Consider the following 22310-nt stretch of genomic DNA (forward strand, 5'->3'; position numbering starts at 1 on the left):
AAAATAAAAAACGACCATAATTTGCAAGTTATGGTTAGGACAAAACCCCATGCCTCACACAACAGGCATGCAATCTTCACTAACCTCTCCAATAAAATGCCCCCGTGCGTCTTGATATGCATGGAAAGTTTTTGGGCGATCCGTCAAGCATGGGCCGAGAAAAAAGGACAAGGGGGCCAAAAAAGGTGGGCTTACCATGATAATTCCCATAGGGATTTTGAACACTACTACAGCCCGAACCGTTGGAATGAACTGCACCAGATTTGGTAAAAAGGTAGATGTTGTTCTGCAGATCACTCTTTCAGTACTTTTTATTTATTTTGTGTAGCATTATTCTAGAAATTAAAGGAAATCTACATGTATATATCTGTGGTTGCGAAGCCTTCACGAATAATGATGACCATGTGCAGAGATCTGTAGAGCTCTGATTGACTGCTAACACCTCAACCAGGAAGTGTTGGCAGCCAATCAGAGATGATGATGTGTGGTCAGTGAGGTTACCGCCCTCATTGTGAATAACAAACACCCATACAGCTTACTAAAACAGCCATGGGAGGTTCCCACCAATTTGCATGTCATACTGATAACTGGCTAACCTGAATATACAGTCCTTGTGGGACTCCCTCAGACAAACTGCAGGCGGGTGGCAAATCACACAAGCACAAGCCCACATGTCATCCTCTTTGTACATTATTTGGATGTATTCACAAATAGGAGTTGCCACTTCCATTGCACTTGCAATCGTTACCCATTTCTCCAATTACAAAGTGCCATTCAGAGTAGAGAGCTCTATACTCTCTACTGGTTGGTAACTCACACAGTTCAACCAATCTGTACACAACTAAAGCGATAAAAAGTGTAAAACTAATGTGTAGGAAAGATGCCTGATCTCACCATTTGATTGTGTCCCTGTTTTCCAGGATTTCCTTAACCTCTTCCCTGCATTTCATTTGGTGTTCTGAGTTTTGGCCCATGCAGTATAACATCCAGGATATCCCACTGGCTGTTGTATCGTGACCTTCAAACATGAATGTATCCACTTCAGCCCGGAGGTCTTTATCAGATAGTGGTTGACCACTTTCATCCTAATAAAAAATACATATTAGAAAGACGATGCAAAGCCAATTTAGCATTAAACAACTTAAATGTACTACCAATCCTTGGAAGTTCAAGTCAAATTGAGACATATGAAGCGTTAGAGAGCAGAAAGTATTTGATTAGAATATGGCATACATTAGGAGATATAGTAACTCTAAATTAAGGTATTTTGGTGCTGGAAGAAAGTTCTGTCAATATGCGCTAGATTATTTAGAGAATATACTTGAGTACAATGTCAAGTTATATTGAAAACTTGTCCACTACTTAGCTGTAGAAGATGAAGTTGACTTCAAAATCCTCACCCATACGCAATTGGTAAATTTGTTTGAAACTGGTCTGCTCCAACAGAAGGCTCCAACAGTAGTTAAACTCCTTTTGTTGCTACTTACATTTTGGTATCTTTTTGAGGCATTCAAGAAGTTTATCATATCCATTTGAGCATCTAAGTAAATAAGAGCTCTGATTTTGAATTATTTTGTACTTCCTGATTTGGGTTTGAAATGGGCATTTCTATAAGCATATAAGAAGATGCATGCTATAAGAAACAAATTCAGCAATACTGACACCCTACCACATAGAGGAAGATATACAGGAGCTTTATGAAAAGGGGTTTAGTCGTGCCTTTGAATTGAAAATTCTCCCAGTGAGAGAATGGAGAGCCTACTTTTTAGTAATGCATGAATTACCGGGAGACTGGCATAGTGTAAAAGGGAGATGTCTCTGTTAATTGTATTGTGAAAGGATCCATAGAAAGCTTTTCAAACCGGACATATGGTCAGCTCAGTAACCTTTACCTTTAATAACTATGTCAGAGCAACTTAAAAACAAAATGACTTGACAATTACAGGAAATATAGAGATCACTTGACATAGAAGTAATTACAGTGAAAAGTAGTTAACAGAACAAAAAACAAAAAAAACATTTTGAATTGGTATCTTGAGAAATCAGTCTAAAATGTCCATGGTTAGGTTTATTTCAACGGTCAAAGTTAGGGTTAGAGTAAGGGTTCATTTTATGATTAGAAGCAATGGCATGCTGCGGCATGCCTCATCGAGATGCAGGGAGATGTGTCGACTTTGAAGAAGCCTGTTATGTCCTTATGGCTCTAATGAAATTGTCAAAAACTCATGATAGTGAAACATGTAGGCCAGCCATAACTGTTAGGTCAAAGCATGACAGCTTTTTAGAGATGCACTAGGTGACACAACCAAGTAAAAGCTAGTGGACACTTAAAATGTAATGTAAATGTAGTGTATTTTGTAAAGCACACAGCTGCCCCAAAGGGGCATCCCTGCGCTGTATAACGCTGTGGAACCCTTCCTGGCTCTCCCTGTGAGATGCCCCTCCCGGGCACCCCCAAGATGAAGCCAGGCATCCCAGTGTTGTAGGGGCCGTTGTGGAGATTAAACAAGCTATTGCCCAGAGTTGCATCGTGTGACCCATGATTAGAGTAGGCGCCGAGGCAAGAATTATCGAGTCCACGGACATTGAGCCCAAGACCCTGCCGCGTCGGGACTTGAACCCTGGTCCGGGCCTGATCTCTGCTTCAGAGTCTGCCGCTCTAACCAGTGAGCCACACTTCTCCACTAAACTAACGTAACCACTGTCTAACACAAGAGAAAACCATCATAACAGAGGGGAGATGGTGATGTACATAAAGACACACAGACTGACTAGGATGTAGTATCACTTATGGACAAATAACTGGTCTCATTCGTAGAACCTGGATATCTGATTAAGGAAGAACTAGGCAACCTCCCCTTCATACGTCATGCTTCCATGAGGTGTCTCCTTTATTGAAACCTGGTAATTTGTTTTCATCTCTCTTAAAGTACACACACCACTGGTTGGGTCCTCATGCCCCTACACCTAAAGACTAGGGAGGTTCATAACCCCACAGAGGTACTAATTTGTGTAAATTGATTGGACTTCTTATGATGTTGTGTACTTCACACATGAAGCCTACTCTTCCCACCTTATTTCTAGGTATATCTATTAGACATTGGCCATTAACCAGAACACAATCTATGTCACTACTGTGTCACAACAAACAAACATGAAAAGAGTTGCGTAAAAATACACATTATCATATGTGAATCCATACCTTAGCACAAAGAAGAATATCCAGAAAGTCTAAATGTCTTTTCTGTTGGATTTTCTCCAATTCCTTCTCATTTTTCAGCAAATCTTTTCTCTGTTGAATGACTTTATCTGACATAGAAAACTACAGATTACATCTAATTTACCATCAAACATCAAACATAGCAGACAGTGTATTGTGAAAAGAACCATTTTCTTTAATGAGACATTTGACATAAATAGAGTATGCAGGATTTTCCAGTAGAGCAAGTTAATTGCATACGCTCTCAGAGAAACAGTGTTGATTTAGTGAGACTATTCCTTGCTAAATAGAGGCTACACCCAAGTTGCTTCCATGCACGCTGATTTGAAAACTTTTATGAGCAGTAGTAAAGAATTATCTCTTTGACAAACGTACACTAATAATCTCCCCCGGACTACACACCAGCAAATCTCTTCTATCCTTTACAAGTTAATATTGTCTGTAAAAGGTCATTTCTAAACATGGCATTTCCCCACCCCCCAAGGTAAGCACCAGACGAGGCTGAAAGGTCACACCGCCTTAGAGTCGGCCATGCATTGGAACATTTTTAGTTTTTTTGGTCACTTGTAGAAATACACTCTTATTAGTAAAGCCAACCACTGTGGTACATTGTAAATCCTGAGTTTATGCTTCTCCAGATGAAACACTCTTAAGCATACTGCCTACTTGTATTTATGACATGTTACTCCTACACCTAGTAATGCTCATTGATTATGTAACATTTTCTAAAGTCTGATTTACACACATCTGATTCATTGTCTCTTTATAATGTGTGTGTGAATGAAAGTACTCTGACCCCTTAACACTGGCATGAGTAGAGCTATAAAACAAATCAAATGCATGTGAGAGAGGGGTTATGCAGAGATGAGGGGCACTGGTGGAGCATAGAAGTGAGGGAATTTGTGGAGAAAGTGTTTTTTGGGGTGTGTGAGCACCAACAAAGATTGTTGCACTGTGCATCACAAGTGCTAAAGCAGGCCCTGCTCCAGTGTGTCCAGTGTGAAGAAATTGCATCTGCGTTCTCAAAATGTGTTGCTTACCTAGAGTCTACTGATTTGTTGACCTCTCAATCACAATCAACTTGTCAAAAACATTTGCTTGAGAAGACACATTTGTTTTGCAAGTTTGATCATGCTTGGACTATCAAGCAACACACTTGATCTAATTATTCTCAAGCAAGCGCAGTTGTGGAACTTATACTGGTTAGAACTCTTAAATTATTTACCTTTGATTTTTTTATCTAGTGTCCATTATTCTAGGCATGTTATGAGATTCATATTGGAGCAGATATTTGTCACCATGGACACTTGCTTGCCAAAATTCATGCTGATATCCATTTCATTCTTATAAAAAAACAAAAATACTACAGTATTTTTTAGATAGGTGCCCAAAGGTACATATTAACTCTAAGGGAGTGCAGAGCTTGAATGTCACAGGATGGTGTTTCTGGAACAATTTTCCTCTACATAGCATGCAACAATAATACCTGCAAATTTATTGAAACAAAATTCACTGCGGATGTTCAAAAACATTTATTACACCCTTAGCATTTGTTGTATTCTCTAGCGCCTTGTTTCAACACTATCATTGGACTCAAATAGCATTGAAAGGCACAGGGTCAACTGAATGCACAATATATATATATATATATATATATATATATATATATATATATATATATAAAAAGATTACACATAAGCATTCATGTAATATCAGCCTTTTTCTCCAGGGAACTCTGCATCAGGGGCTACCAAGCACTCTATCTTAAAAGTGAGAATGATGGAGGTCACTATTAACCAGTATTCTGAGGATTTGTCGGTGACAGAAATATATCCTTGCCATCCCTCCTTGAATCTTCAGGTAGATGCAGATGAACAGTCAAACCTTAGTTTAAGGGAAGTGGTGTAGGTACAGTACAGCAAAATTATCACAACTGCACTAACCATCTGAATGTCCTACAAGACTTGTGTGTGAATATATATATATATTCCAAACTCAGCCTTAACACGGGATACGAAGAGGAGACGACATCAAATGTGGTGAAATTATTTTTTTTTTTTCCTTTATCGCTGCTTTTCAACGCGTTTCGCCTGACCCAGCAGGCTTGTTCACGAATAAAGTTTCTAAATGACATACAACATTTAAAGTGCAATGGTGTCATGTGACTCATCACATGGCCCGTAAAAACCATTGAACTGAACAACTGACTCATTAGCAATGTTCATGATGTTAAATTCCACAGTACAAACAACATTCATTTGCATTGAGAACGCTAATTTGTTAAATGATTGCAAAACCATTTCTAGTTAATTAAAGGGTATTGTTCATGAAAACAATCGAGCCCAAGTGGGCTATAATGGCATCTAACCCTTTTCCGTGTACCCATCATTTTATCATATACATGTGCAAATACAAGCTTAAATAGCATAAATGTTTTTATCTTCCCAAGGAATACATTTTGTTCTCCCATTCCACTCAACGCTGAATTACATTCTCAATACTATAGTGTGGAATAACAACAACAAAAAAAGTTTAGTAGGCATATCGGTATTGCCCCAGTGGGTGAGACGTTCAGTTCATCTTAAAGTGAAAAAAGCAAAATTTAAATTGTGATATAACAAAAAACTTTAAAATTAAGAGATGGCTAACACCCTCTAGGAAGCAGAGATACAGAAATTATTCATCACTTCAATACTAATTCATATTCATAGGTAAGTATACAGATCCTCTTCAATATTTAATCCATATGAGCTTTGAGAATTTAAATCTACAATGTACCATGATTCAAGCTTGCGTAGCTTTTTGATCCTGTCCCCCCTCTCTCATTAACAGGTATTGAATCAATCACATAGTAGGACAGACTGCTTGCATCTTTGTCATGAAATCTTTCAAAATGCCGGGTGACCGGATATGATCGATCTGCATTTTTTATCGCCCTTAGATGTTGTAATACCCGTTGATGGACGGGTTTAATCGTGCTCCCCACGTATTGCAGGTTACATTTACATTTCAAAACATAGATAGCATAATCTGTCTTGCACTCATATTGTCCCTTTATCTTTTTAATCCTATTAGAGAGACCTGGTTTGTATGTACTCACATTCTTCCCATGTTCACACGCTTTGCATTTACTGCATTTAAGGAATCCATCTTTTCTTGCCATCCAATTACTCTTCTTGCTCTTTTTCTTTATTTTGGTCAGTGTGGTTTTTACTAACATTTGCTTAAATGACTTCGCTTTGTGGAATGTTATAAGGAGTCTACTGGTTAACGACGGGCTTAAAATTGGGTCATTTTTAATGACATGCCAATGTCGTGCCAGTATTTTCCTTACCAAACCATGCAGTTTATTATAGTTGGTAATCAGCCTGCATTCATTCTCAGCCATACTTTTCATCTTCTCTTTATGTTTGAAAAGGACATCTTCTCTAGTTTTTTGTCTGACTTTTACAAAAGAGGTGTTTAAACAGTTATCACTATACCCACGCTGTTTAAATCTAGATTTAAGGGTATCCAGTGCACAGACTCTTTCTGTAGGATCACTACAGTTTCTTAGTACTCTCAGACCCTCCCCATAGGGGATACTGTTCACCAAATTAGTGGGATGGAAACTACTGGCAAGTTCAAGTTTATTTATTTATGTTTTGGCTGTTATCGAGGGCCACATAAAAAGACATACAACAAATTCAAAACAACTACAAATTCAATCATAATGTTCCATATACATATGTTATACAAGTCCATGAATCATCCATTAACCAAAGTACGACAAAAAGCTGGCACAAATAAATTCAATAACGTATTAATAAATATCTAAAAATCCTTTAAAAAATTTAAAAATGGAGAAGCAGAACATTTCATTTGGAAACTACTGGCATGAAGCACAGTGTTTCCAGATGTTTCTTTTCTATAAAGTTTTGTCTGTAATTTGTTATCTTTTATGTAGACTGTTAGGTCAAGAAAGTTCACAGACTCTGTACTAGTAAACTTTAAATTCAAACTGTTTTTCTGTATTTTAGCCAAAAATACATTCAAGTCAGACATTGTGCCCCTCCAGACAACAAACAAGTCGTCAATAAAACGACTCCAATGGAGGATGTTGTTGTCCCATTCCTCCTGACACTGCTTCCGGACCACCTGCTCCTCCCACCAGCCCATATGCAAATTAGCATAGCTGGGGGCGAAGCAGGTGCCCATCGCAGTGCCACACGTCTGATGGAATAGTTCGTCGTTGAAGATGAAATAATTGTTTTTCAAGCAAGTTGAAACCATTGACAAGAGAATTTGAGTATGGGCCCAAAAGTTTGATTGGCCTATTCCCCAGGAAGTGTCTTACTGCATTAAGACCATCGCTGTGTTTGATGCTGGTATACAGGGTGGTGACGTCAATTGTCACCAAAACCATATCATCTTCCCAGGGGATATCATAGATGGATTTAAAAAATGCCCCAGTGTCCAATATGTATGAAGGAAGCAGTGCAACTAGAGGATTAAGAAAAAAATCAATGAACTTTGAGGTGTTTTCTAGCCCACTACCTATCGCAGAGATAATAGGTCTGCCTGGGGGGTTACAGAGGTCCTTGAGGACCTTGGGTAGCAAATAGAAAACCGGGGTAACCGGATTAACTATTTTAAGAAATGTATACTCATCATACGTGATCAATTGTTGGCCAAACCAATTATCAAGTTCAGAGTTGTACTGTGTGTGACTATTCATCATAATTTCTGGTTTGATCCTTAAATAACATGATCTGTTGTTAAGCTGTTTATAGGCTTCAGAAAGGTATTTTTGCCTATCCCAGAGAACTACGTTACTGCCCTTATCTGCATCACGTACAATGCACGTATCTTCCTGTTTGATTTTATTAATAAGGGCAGCCTGATCTTTTTCCTGCTTGTTAAATCGTTTATTACACACACTTGTACATTTCTCTAAGTTTTTCAAGTCATTGACTACTAGATCATTGAATACATCAATAGTGTCTTGTGCAGTATACGGAATATACCGAGATCTAGGTCTGAAGCTTGTAGGATCACTTGCATTGATGACCAGACCTTCAGTTCTTGCCACCTCATCTGCTTGGTTAATCAATTCTGATGGCTCATCACTTATGTGTCTTTCAAAGCTCTCACTGCTTTCATTAGTTTCATACACAACGCCAGATGGTTGGATATCGAGCATGAGATCCATGTCCTGTACATTCAATTCACCCAGTGAAGCCTCACTTGTTCCTTGATTAGAAGCCTTGTTTGCTGAACATTGGTTCATAGAGAAATGTTTTTTCAATTTCAAGAGTCTTGTAAATTTGAAAATGTCAATCCTAGTCTGGACGTAATTAAATTCCGCAGTCTGGCAAAATGATAATCCTAGATTTAGGATTTCCGATTCTTCTGTCGACAATTTCATGCTGGTCAAATTAATCACCGATGTTTTGGGTTGTGTCAAATCTGGGACAATGCCAGATTGTATTTGTGCATTGTTTATTGCTCTTTGTTTTGCACCTTTGCGCCTTTTACCCCTTTGTGTATATATATATAAATATATTTACAGTGCAAACTGTAATATAAATAGTAGAAAGTACATAAAACACTTTGAACAATAAAGTTGTAATACAGTATAGCTTTATAGCCCGCTGTAGCGAGCTATACCAGCCAGTAAAGGGCTGCACCAGCAGTAACCTTTAACAAAGGAGTGGGCCTTAAATGGCCATTATAGCCAACTATGGCGGTCTATAAGTCTATTAGAACATTCTGCCCTTTGAGGGAAGAATGTCCTAATTATAAAAACAAAGGCCCCCCTGACCGCAAGGGAGTCAAATCCTTGTGGCTCCAAAGCCTTTGATTCACATTGATTACTTTGATTGTTCAACAGCTCTGCGCAGGGTCTAGGCCGTTAGCTGTTGAACATTTATAGCAGTAGTTGTAGGTAAGATGGATGACGTACCTGAGGGCTGAGGCCAGAAGGAGAAGGGTTCCAAGATGATGATAGTTCAAGTTGGAGCAAGCCGCTTTTGAGGGTTCGAGTACCTGCACCCGGACCTTTGTTTAAATGGTCTTGCGCCGGTCAATTTCTTTCTTGCCTCCATAGGCAGCTTGGCCAATAACCCAGGCAATTAAGTAATATGTAAACAGAGATGCTTATTAAAATGTCCTGAAGATGATCCCAGTATTTTCTTAAGGGATCGAAACGCAGTCGACACCTTGTACACCATATACGCTTGTTTAAAATGTCCTAATTTTTGTGTAATGGTGTCTAATGTATATTCTGTTTGTTCTACGAGACATGTGCTGAAAACAAACATTTTCCCTTGCCTGAACCCTTCACTTTATGTTGTACGTCTTTCTTGTCCCACTTAAAACTGCTTCTTGCTTACTCTTTGTATGTATTGAATTGATTGCACATTAAATATCTGTCCAGCTGTACAGATTTCTACAATATAGTACTGATTTGGTCTATATTTATTGTCTTTTCAACTATTTTTTGTCTGGGGACCACTGTCTTTAGAAAAAAGTACAATTACCCAAAGGCCCCTGACCAATTACGAATTGGTTCTCCTTGTCCTTTAACAATATTTATTTTCTTGATGTGATAGTTAAGGGACACTCCTGTTTTCTTTAAAGAAGTTCAGGGCACCTGTGTAGTCTATGTGATGGGGCAGAACTACCATCTGCAAACAGAGATTTAAATTCTCTCCCTTTGCCCATTTAGAAGAGCATTTTGTGAACCAACGAAATCCATCTTTAAAGACTGCGATAAAACCACAGGCAAATCCAATAAGTCTTACTTGTTTCAATGTGCTGGAGCAAGCAAAGAAAGTTGCTGACACATGATACTTTTATGGACTAGTACATTAAAGCCAGGCTTATTGGCTTTGTTAATGGTAGGTGTCCAGACCCCGCGCTATACTAGACTGCAGTAGCACAAGCGTATCAGAAGGAGACTGAAGTCTCGTATACAAGTGACATTGGAAATTGTACACAATTTGGTTTAATGCTGCAAATAGATCACTAAGGAGCAGCGAGCTTCTCACCTGTGAGCTATGGTGTCAGGACTGATGGTGGCAAGTGTTGTCTCAGTAAAGTCAGGCATGAGTATCAGTGATTTGGTGGTGTTCCTTGTATTGTTCAAGCTGTGCACCAATCTCTATCCTGTTTTTTCAAAGGCCATGCAAAGTGATCTATGGAGCAGATGCTGACCAGTAAGAACTATTCTGGATAGAAGCTTATCCTGCATGGGGATTATTACAGGATTAGTGAAGGTCTTGAGAATGGTCTTAGAGGCTTGGGTGAAGCGTGTTAGCTAGGGTCAGAATGGCTTAGGTGTGGATGAGTGTTTCAGAGTTCAAAGCATTGATGAATTCGTTTTTTTGTCATTGATAGGACTTAAAGTAAACCTGATATTTAGAGTCAAAGGGGGTTTGTGAGGTGGTCTGAAGGGAGGCATTACTTAGGCTCTCACCCTTTTGCGAAGAAGATATTGAAAACAATGCAGAGAGCTTGGGAAAGTCGAATGATTTGGATGAGTTTCCTAGGTTTTTAAAGTAAACCTTTTGGGAATATTGTAAGAACTAGATAAAAAATCTATGTATACCATCAAAACGAACGTTTAAGATGTGTGACTATCAGTGAGGTATAGGTTTGTTTGAGAAGTAATAACTTCAATATCTGCAATGGCCGATAACACGGTTCATTTTATTTCAGAATCACAAAACAGTGGTCAAAACATATGAATGTATAATATGAGAAAGTGTATCACTGTTACCTGTATGGAGGTGGGCTATTCTGCAGGCCCTACGAAAGCGGTAGCCTTGCGGACTGAAGTAGTAAATCAGATCATTGTGGTAAGGAAAGTAGTGCACTCTTTGCTGCACAAGGTATGATAGATCATAGACTGCTTGGATGTAGGAAGAATCGCTGAAGTCAGAGAGAAAGGAGAGGTTAAATCAAAAGACTGACTTTCAGAAATTCAAGGAAATCATGAGAATGCACAAACATTCATGACACAGGCGCTTGCAGCAAGGAAATATTTTCTAGTCATCACAGGAAAGCTCACACAGACATCATATAACTTAGAAAGTTTCACTTTTTTCTTCATGCAATTTTAAGGGCATACACTACAGGTATTCATTCTGTATGGAGACGCGATCGCATCACAAATTCAACCTGCCACTCACATGAGAGGCTTGTACACAAGGATATTGTTACATATTGGATGCCATGAAGAGCTGCACACATTTTGAGAGAAGGAATAAAGATGCAGGAAAGATGGATGTTACTGTTGAAAGGACTCAAAGGACAAAATGAGCTTCCTGGCCATGGGAAATGAAAAACCAATGACCCTTATGGAGGGAGGGCCACTGCATGCCAACGTTGGAACTAGATTGTAAAACTAAAGAGCAACTTCCCCAGTCATTAAAGCAGAGTTTTGCTCTATATAAAACTGGTAATTTTCGTTTAAAAAAACACAGGGAAATATTCTGGTCTTCCGCCTCAATGGCAGAGATATGCTCATAGTGGGCAGTCTTAGCCATGGCAGGTTTTCATCAGATACCGGGGCAGAGGTAGGAAGTGGCTGATGGAGAATTTGCCCCACAAACTCTAAACAAGGCTATGTGTCACTCATGAGCAATAGAGAATAACGTTAATATCAGAAAAGCCCTACCTGCTGAATGATGACCTGATACCCAGAAATCAGACATACTTCAGGCACTGTTCATGCTAAAAAGCTTTATAACTGCAATTGGTACCATGCCTGGATAAAAAAAAACTTCTAAGTAAGCAAACCCGTGGGGCAGTACATGCACTTTGCATGTCATTGAATGTTGTTACCAGGAACACACAAATTGGAACAAAGTTTCAAAATCAACTTTAAAAAAAATGATACACATATGATGACGTCTGAAGCTGGGGTCGTTAGGTCAACAATACTGTATCTCACCAGGGCCTGGAAGTCGAGTGGATAAAAGGCAAGAGGTGAGGGTTGAAAAGATGTGGGGATCATGATAAAAAACAGATGTCGCTGGTGGAAAGACTCACAATGGAGAACATAGTTTTGCACTCAACAAGGAAACTGAAGTATACAAAGAGAAAAACCAACGAACATATGACAATTTCATGCCAATTTAATTTTAGATATGCGTTAGAATGCCACATATGTAAATCAAATATCTCCTCCCAACCAACGAGGCGTCTATTAAGACCTGTGCAAGCAAGTCATACTGGGAGAATGGTGGATGGTGGCACAAAGCGGCGTGGCAGTGCAAGTAGCACCATGTAGGAGTCTTAGTCCGTCTGGTGGAACTCATAGCTGGTGGATGGTGTTCATCACATTACCGTCTCCATAAAGTAGACCATGGGAGTGCATACGATTTACAAGGGATTGGGCAGGGACGTAAATATTATTATTTACTACACTGAGATGCACAAACGCCCACAGGCAAAATAAAAATTATGGCGTGCCATTCTTTTGCGATGTGTCCCACCACAGAGGAAAGGTGATTCTAAGGATTACCAGGCTGTCCTAGGATGGAGGGGACACAAGGGCCGTATCCCTCTGTTCGGGCCCGAAGAGTTCTAAGCAACTACCAGCCCATCACACATTCATAGTAGGCCATCTTCCCCTACCTGTGGCCTCCTTAAAGGTATAGTCCATTTCCACCCAATCACCTACCATCTTTTCTCTATAGAAATGAGATGAGGCAGCAAGTTACCACGTCGCATTCTAAAAATGATTTTTAGTTTCCCATTGCTGGTGGTCAGGATTCCACCACCAGATTGGATCTATCGCAGCTTCCATCTCCATCTTACAATTTGAATTCTGGATGTGGGTCCTGAAACTTGGTGGAGAAAAGCAAATGTCTCCAATCATCACAGTCTAAACAGACCCCCTCCTCCTGAAATCACCTTAGCACCTTTAGCACCAAAAATGAAAAAGTCAAGAAACTCACCTGTCTGTTTGGCAGTTACTGTCATAGCTGAAGGCACATTTCATGATGCTGTCTAGGGTCATTAGGCTGACAGGCTGGAAGACTTCTACTGATCTGTTTTTATCAGTGAGCTTTTCCCACTTATCCTAGAATGGAAGAAATATAAAAGCATACACTAAGTGCATATAACACTGTGAAAAAAGTTTTCCTTTGAGTTGAGGTTTTTTGATCAAAAACACAATGTAGCTACTTCCAGGTGAGGCTGCATAACCAAGATGACTTAATGCCACACATGCACAAACTGTTCTATTCTGATGATATTTTTAAGTGTTAAATATAGTCAGGAATTATATAACAAATGATGCTTTTATACAAGAGTCACGCAGATGGCAATGAATATCAGCCAGAACAAGTGAGCAGAAAGCTTATATACTGGGAGACACTATGGGGTCGATTCCGATTCGGTAAAATCACCTACGAATAGCCGTACGGAGCATTTTTCCCATATGAATCGTACACCTTCACGTACGATGAGGTACAATCCGAACCCAAAGCAGATCTCCGTACAAATCGTACAAAAGACCATACGACTCATGAATACATACAAATCGCATTCGGAACACGCAGTACGCAACGTCCGTACGGATCGAAGCAGCTTTTTCAGACCCAGCAAGTACGATTCGTTATGACAGCATTCCGTACGACTCTTTTACTACGGGAGTTTAAAACGTCAGAAAAATCAGATTTCGACTCGAACCGCTTGCGAAACGACCCCCCCGGGTGCGCGAGTACACCCCATGATTGCAGGGGTACGGTGCGTAGGTGTACGGTGCATCGGGGTAGGGTGCTGTCTTGACAGGCTTTTTGGCTCTATTTTGGAGTGATAAAGACTTTAAGCTTGCTCACACCTATAGGCTGTATTCTTCCCTTTTAAGCCCTTTCTTCCAGACCTAGAAGAGGATAGCTGCTTTATATGATGATAGATCCCTTACTCTAATCCATCTATTGCCTATTGGCTTTGCCTTTCATTATTTTGCCTATAGTAGAGGGTATGTAGGTACTCTGACAGAGCTAAGGGTTATTTCATCCTTCTCAGGCCTACAAGGCCCAGAACTAGAGAGACTCCATTTTGCTTTCTATCCCTGCAGAGATGAGATGCTTTAAGGGAAAAGGTAATATTTTGGTTTTGAGCTGTTGTTCGCCCTAAGCGAACCGGAGAGAACCGGCCAGAGCTGAATCTAATCAAGAAGTGTCCCTGGGCTCAGGTCTCTAGACGAAACAAGCAGTTGATCACTGTGGGAGCGTCTGGAGCAAGGAGCCTAGTGCATGGACCTGGTGGGAGGAGGCTGATGGCTGGAACTTTCCATGAGGAAACAGCATTCCATAATAGTGAAGTGCAGAGGCGGAGTTAGTTAGTTGAGTTGAATTGGAGGAGCGGAGAGTGTTGGTAGAGTTGGAGCAGTGGAGTTGCAGGAGGAGAAGAGACAGAAGATGCTTGGAACAGAGAGAAGACAAACAGACAGTCAGTGAGCTGGAACTGAAGGAAGCAGTCAGAAGCAGTTACTTATCAGGAGGAGTTGTGAATAGCTGGAGTCTGAAGTAATGCCTTTTAGAAGAGACTGAAGTTATATCGTGGATTAACCTGTGGGAGCAGCTGGAGTTAATTGGACATTGGCACAGAGACATTTAAACAGAGTGAAAAAGCTAGTGGAACGAACGGTTATCAGAGCGGCAGAAACCATTAGATTGAAGTTGGAAGGTGGAGAGAGTCCGTGGGGGAGGAGTCCAGTGCAAAGTGATCAGCGCAGATGTGTGTCCAAGAGTGCAGGAGAGAATCTAAGACGAGCTAAGGCACAGACGAGAGAGGAGCCCAGATGACAGCTAGAGCAAAACTTCATACTAATCAGGGGCTATCAGTTTTTGTCATCTTAGTGCTTTCTATTGTATGTCTAATTCTTTTCTTCCAGCGGTGTGTTAAAGTTCCTGTTAATCAGGAGACCCCGCAGATAACCTTGTCCTCATACTGTATGTCTAATCCTTTTCTTTCAGCGGTGTGTTAAAGTTCCTGTTAGTCATAGAGACCCCGCAGATTTGTGTATGTGTATTTTATGATAATTGTAATAAAGATGCCCCAGTTCTTAGTGAACTAGTGTGCATGTGTTATTCTTATGATAAAGCTAGCCTTTCTTCTAACCAGATGCTTTAGCAACTGATGGATCAAAATGAAATAGGAGCGTTTAAATCAGGGAATAACTCTGGCACACAGTGTGTGTCCACTATTCCAAAAGCACAGGTAACCTTTTCTTCTAGTCAGATGTTACAGCCAGAACAGATGCTGCCCCTGATCCGGTAAGTCTGAATAATTAGCGAGAGAGAGGAGCCCTTGAGCTAGGGAATTATTGACACTAAGTGATTCGGCCATCCCATAATATTATTGTAGTAGCGAACCCTTAGTGAATAGTGAGAGAGACTTCCCAACATAGAGACAGAGAGCTGAAGGTATTCATAGGAAAGTGGTCGTCATTGGTAAGTGGCGTTAGTGAGAGCACTGATTGTGGTCAGTGTGTATACCCACAGGATTGTGGCTTGTGTGAGTGAGCACCGGGGGGATACGGTGTTTAGGTCCGCCGGATTGTGGACCGGATAAACATAGAGCACTGGGGCTGCAGCTCAGTGTGTGAATGGCACGCCGGATTGCGTGTCGAGTGAGCACTGAGGGTAATCAGTGTGTAATGGTAGATAATCAGAACTGCCCCAGGGTAGATTAGTCTGGACCCATGTGGTCGCGAGACTATGAGGTATGAGTGTGGTGTAGGGCATGGATGTCCTTAGTAATCAGTGAGTATTCTTAGTATCCCTATAGATTTAGTGGTGTTTCTGATGATATGAGCTTGTATATTGCGAGTTCCCCATCCTCAGGTAGATACCCAGGTGCCTGGATAGATGGGTCCTGAGGAGGGAGGTGGTTACGTTCCGGCTGGGTTGGAGGGGCTCTCAGGAGCTGATCCCATCTGGTCTAGAACCCGGTCGTTACAGGTGCGTAGAGGTATGGTGCATCGGGGTACGGTGCGTTCCCCCATGATTGTAGGGGTATGGTGCGTATGTGAATGTGAGGCTCTCCGTACGAATTGCTCATACGGCGTTTTCCGTATGAATCGCGCTCTAGTTCCTCGGTCCGGATCCTACTTTTCAGGTCGTACGGCATGTTTACGATTCGTACGGTTCACTTTCAGGGTCTGTATCGTACGGATTTTCCCTTGCTTTTCGTATGGTTCGCAACGATTCGGACGTATCTTTTTACTACGGATTGTACTACGCGATTCGAATGGATTTGTACGATTCGTATGGAAACGGCTACGAATTCGAATCGTCGTACGGATTAGTTTCCCGAATTGGAATCGACCCCTATATGTTTTGAGTTCTCATTAGATAATTGAAACAAAGTAAAAGAGGCGCATGAAAAGAAAAGAGAATCTCAGTCTTGGATGCGTAACAGTGAAGAAGCAGATGTGCATCTGTCCCTGCAGAACAGTCCTGCAAGCAGGTTCTTGAGTTCTGTGTTGCTTCATACTGGGCGTATTTAGTGTGGCTTGTATAACCCTGAAGTTCTCCCTGCTCCAGAACAGAATGGGAATAGTATTCCAAGGCTGTCGGTGCCTACCTGGCCACATGGTCCTATTTAAGGCAAGGGACTGAGCAGGAAGTTCATGGTGGCCCTCCTAGGACATGAGTTTATATGTAAATAAGAGTAAATTAATTAAAGTGATTGCCAGTCTGCTGTGGTCACGTCACAGTATACCAGTGTGGAAAGAATCAGAGAAGAGGGGTAAAGGAAAATAAACATAGGAGGGAGCTATAACGATATACTATTGCATGCAAAATAACTGCTTAACACATGTATGAACAGAACAAAGGAAGGAGGGAAACCTGGAGGAGTTCTGTGAGCGGTCAGTGTAGCTAAGAGACTGGAAGTCAGACAAATGCTCTACAAGTTTTTTCAGTAATTCTAAAAGTGTCTCTTAAAAAGATCATTATTGTGGTGATGAATTTTCTAGACAAAAAGTATGGGGCATAATTAAAAGTGCCCACTTCTGGTACCCCACTTATAGCAGCGGTTGGAACATCTCTCACAACTTTCCCCACCATCCTTCCCCAAGGGCCCACATATTACAGGCTGCATCTAAATCATAAACAGCCTCACTGCAAGGTTGATTGTGGGCCACATCAGGAACTGAAGAACAATTATCTCTTATGTATCATGGCACATAAGCCTCCAGCCCCTCAACTTTATGTACTATGCACTTCACAAAAAGCATGATAGCCTCAGTATCAGAGTGAAACCTATACTGAGGGGAGGTGTTTGTGCCAGGGTCAATTAAATACACCCTGCATTGCACTTTGAGGGGCGGGGAGAGGAGAAGTAGTGCAGACCAAGTGATATGACTCAGCTTCAAGATTAGTCACTATAAATCCAAGCTTATGAGTTGAAAGGCAAACCAGCAGATAACTGTACTCAAATGACACTCATTATAATTTGACCAGTGCCTTTAAAACACTATTCCCAGAATGTATTTGATTCAAATCCTGTAGGCTCTGACACAAATGCACCAAATTTTCTCACAGGTATTTTAGGAACTGGTTTGATCATAGGTTCACGATCAATGCATTTCTCACACCTGGAGTTAAAAAAAACATGAGTGCGTGAGAAACTAAGTGCATGAAACTCAAGCGAATAGTCAAGTAACAGTGATAAGTTACAAGACATAAAGAAACACTGATTGAAAGGAAATTAAGTAAACAAAACTACAATAGGGAAGATGCTAGACTCCGCAAGAGGTATTAGGAAGAAAGACGCACAATAGGGCCAGACTAAAAGGGGAAGTTTCTATGCCAAGTGAGGGGCAGAAGAGGAAGCACAACCTTCCCGGAGGACTGTTGCAGAGAGGAAGTCGGGCCAAAAGTAAGGCGAGCTCCTGGAATGAGGAACGTGAAGCAGATATATATAATGCCTATTTTGTTTATGAGAATTGGGACTTGGGTCTACGCAGGAACTGGGTATGGCCGACCGCAATGACCAGTGGATGATTCCCCCACTGGGGCTGGGCACAGTGCTTGACCAAATGTAAGAAGATATGTGTTAGCGATAGCAGCACGTAACACAAAATCAGTAAATATCAACACTCTTTAGGATTACACTATTCCTCAAAAAGTCCTTCATTCTTACCCACATCACAGTAGTCTGAGTCTGAAGCCAACAACCACCAATTAGATAAAGGTTCTTCCCTATAAACCCAAGATATACAAGAATCTACAACGCCCTCTGGAACTCCCTACTAATCATTAAGGCTTCTAAGACAAATTCCTCAGATTCAGGAAAATTAAATTGATAAACCATTACATTGGTACTGCCTGTGATCAGACGAACCTATAGGTTACAAAAAATAATTCCTGCTTTAAGATGGTGGTGGAAAGTATTTGATGGTGGGTGTCTCTGCCGGATTAATAAATGCCACCTTACCCCTCCATCCCTGGCAGACACTTTCTGGGTTCAGACCAATGGCTGGTTCTTCTGGGTTCTGCCCAATGGCTGGTTCTTCTCCTTGCAGTGCAAAATGGGAGTTTTCAATAGCAGAATCATGTTTTGAAAGAGCGCTAGCCCCTTTCTAGATGAATCTGCACAAAACCTGCCACACCTACACAGGATTAATCATGCTGGATCGGAATTTGTCACAGGATGACACAGTTACCAGCAAATAAAAACATTTTGGAGCCCCTACCCTTTTCAACTGTGTCCCCCTTGATGGAGTTTTAAAAATACCAAGAGTAAGCTTGTCAAGAGTCTGTCAAATTTCATGCAAATTTACAAATGGTTAATTTGTCAAATACAGAATATGCATCACAGAGCAGATGGTATCCTATCTGCCAAACTCACGGTTCCTTTGCTCAATTTCAAATTGGGGGAAGCATTGTTTTTAGTACAAAGTCCATACCCCTTGCAATCACCACACTACATGTTAGTGAGAGAAAACAAGGCTTAAGTTGCCTTTACAGTGGCAAATATGTCTGTAAATACCAATGAAGCCTGTTCCTATCCCACTGGAGGTATTTAACCAGTAAAGATTAAATCATACTGTGATGTTTTTAAAGGAGGAATAAATATTAGACCCTGCTTCTGTGAAAAGCACCTCCTTGAAATGGGAGTCTAAATAAAAAAGGTAGCTGGCATGAAAAGCCACATAAATCCATACCAGCATAATTTTGGTTGAGTCTGAGATCAATTCCACGTAAGGTTTTAAAACATCGTAGTGAAAGCCAGGAGTCAACAGTCTTCGATGCTGAAACCACTTTGGCCCGGACAAAACCAGCAATCCTCGTCCTATGGGACAAAGAAATCACCAGGAGGTTAAATGCAGGACAAAATTTCAAAAGATCTGAACTATTTGGGAAATAAGTATGTTAAAGCAAGCGTATTCATCCATAACACCACCAATGCAAATAAATTTATTTTTCATGTATTAACGTATTGTTATGTCATACTCTCACAACATAACACTGTCCGTATACTTCCAAAAAGTTTCAAAATATTTGATACTCGTATTTTCCTCTGATCTGAATTAACACTAACAATAGTTTCTGTGTATGTTTTAGATCAGGGGTCTCTAACCTTTTCTGTAATGAGAGCTACTTCTGATCAGTGAAATTTGTCGTAAGCTACTGAAGACCAAGCATTGTTACCCGACACCACTTCGCCCAACTTCGTTGACTCAAACACAAATACATTTATTTTCTTTTTGAATGGGAGAAATTTAAAGTGCAGAAAAATGTTCTGCAAAAATATTCGTAAAAAGGAAAATTTTTCTGTACTTTGTGGAACATTTTTCTGCACTTTAAATTCCTCCCATTTTTAAAACAAAAAGGTGTATTTTCAGCCATAATATGACTGTGTGTATACCAGTCACAGAGAGCAAGATGCCTGCTGTATGTAAATGTGACACTGAAATGGGAAAGAAATCAACTGAAACGCAAACTCTTTGTTTATATGCATTAGATAACACTCATAATTTAAATGTTCTCCCATGTCAAAGTGTCTTTACAAACAGAAGGCATTTTACTCCAAGTGACCTGTAGAAATGGTGTCATATTTATAACAGGAAAATACAGTAATTTGTTTAAATGCAGGAAATGTAAAATGAAGAGACCTGCTTCATAAAACATTGAGACTTAATTGGCTTAATTGACAGTAGAGAAAAATATTAAGACAATCTTTAATAGAACATTTTTCTTCTCTTTACATTGCCCATTTAAAAGAAAATGATTCGTTTTCTGTAATAAATATGGCACTGTGTCTACCAGCCACTGGGAGCAAGATGCCTGCTGTTTGTTTGAAAATGCCTCCCTTTGAGACGTGAGAAAATGTAATTGAAGTTTAATTTTCATTTTAATATTCTCTCAATTAAAAACAGTCATTTTGTTCTCATGCTCCAATACCTTGTTGAGAATGACTTTTTATTTAAGAGTTAAATACCTCAGTGCTACAGTTCTGAACCTCTGTGACCCACGTAGGTCATAAATCTGAGTGGAGCACTGCTCATTGGAATGCTCTGCTATCTACAGCCAGGTAATAACATAAAATAAACATAGCCTTTCATTAACTTTAACCTGTTCCGTGCTGAGGACAGAACAGTTCCGTCCCCAGTCACAGTGGGAGTGTAATCCGTCCTTCCACCCACCCACAGGACAAGCACTGACGGTCCCCCTTTAGGCTGCCCATTTGCGGGCCGCCACCAGGGATGGCAGCGGAAGCGCTTCCGTTGTCACCCCTGACCCCCACTGTGATTAGATGATGTTGGCTCATGCATGGAGTAATTTGCTTCCAGCGCCTTGTCAGGCGAGGACGTGATTAAGGTGAGTCCTTCTCTGGGGGGGATTGGTGAGAGGGAAATTAGACCCAGGGGAAAGGGAAGAGTTTTTCTGTTTCCCTTGTGTCTGTTTCGAGTGGATTCCTGCAACCCGGCTCGCAGTGAGGTTAGCGATTGTGGAGCAGAACTCCACACAATGCACCACCAGGGTTTTTATTTTGGGGTGGGGGAGCAACCCCATGGCCATATGCCATACCATTCAGCTTTTTAATGATGTCTCTCCAGTCACACTGCGAAAACGGTGCAACTTGCACCCCTTTGTTCTCTTGTTCTCCTTGGAGGGGAAGAGGAGATCTGTGTGCTCTCTGTTTGATGCCAAGCAATTATTGTGGATCAAGGATGAATCATTTTATAGGAGTCGTTTCTACCCTGCGGGACCGCCAAAGACAGGCTGTGTCTTATCAACACTGCAAAAGGCAAAAAGAGACTGAGTCTGAGTCCCAGGAGGCTAAGTTGGGCATTGTTAGACCTGGCATCTTCGGCGTGATTTCCGCTGACTTTTTGCCTCTACATCCTGTATTTTTGATGCTGTGCTGGATTTCGTTTTTGCTGGTTTAGATGCTTTGGGCACTTTGCCAGTGCTGATCAGTGTCAAAGTGCAAGTGCTCCCTAGGTAAATTGTTATTGTTAATGGTTATCCATGATTGGCTTATTTGTTTTACCAGTAGGCCCCTAGTAAAGTGCACTGAGTGTGCCAGGGCTGGTGATTCAAATGCTACTAGTGGGCCTGCAGCACTGATTGTGCCACCCACATGTGTAGCCCTAAAATGGTGTCTCAGGCCTGCCACCGCAGTGTCTGTGTGCAATTCCTAACTGCCATGCTGACCTGACCACTGTCCCCACTGGCGAGGCCCTTCCCTTTCTGTGCACATTGGACACCCCTATGGAAGGCCCAAGGTACCCCCCTGGGCAGGGTGCAGTGTATGTGAAAGGTAGACCATATACTAGTGTGGGTGACATGCTCTGATAGTGAAATACAGCCAATTTCGTTTTTCACTATTGAAAGGCTATCTTGCCCATAGACTGTAATGAGGACTGCTGTGTGTATAATGTTTACTTTAATATCTTCCCATAGGAGCAAGATAGAAAATTAAAGTCTGGTATCCCTGAACTCAGAATTTAATAACACATCTTTTAGGAAGGATGGTTTTTAAATCCTGTGTTTTGAAAACAGCACTTTTAGAAAGTAGCTCTTTTCTTGTCTGACTTTTTTGTTTGCCTTGGCCTGTTTGTGAATTGACTGTC

General features: G+C 40.8%; 1 protein-coding gene across 1 annotated transcript in view; it reads right to left on the minus strand.

Annotated features, from left to right (window-relative positions):
* The window catches only part of LOC147747134 (cytochrome P450 4B1-like), a 244526-nt gene that overhangs the window by 138546 nt on the left and 83670 nt on the right, over window positions 1-22310 (minus strand). The window contains exons 4-8 of the mRNA XM_086952391.1: window positions 19395-19522; window positions 13168-13292; window positions 10983-11134; window positions 3203-3309; window positions 895-1085 (exon numbers count right to left, since the gene is read on the minus strand). Of these exons, the coding sequence (XP_086808517.1) occupies window positions 895-1085; window positions 3203-3309; window positions 10983-11134; window positions 13168-13292; window positions 19395-19522 (703 nt within the window). The remainder of the gene's footprint in view (window positions 1-894; window positions 1086-3202; window positions 3310-10982; window positions 11135-13167; window positions 13293-19394; window positions 19523-22310) is intronic.

The sequence above is a fragment of the Lissotriton vulgaris genome, chromosome 1_1 (assembly GCF_964263255.1).
Source record: "Lissotriton vulgaris chromosome 1_1, aLisVul1.2, whole genome shotgun sequence".
Classification (NCBI taxonomy): Eukaryota; Metazoa; Chordata; class Amphibia; order Caudata; family Salamandridae; genus Lissotriton; species Lissotriton vulgaris.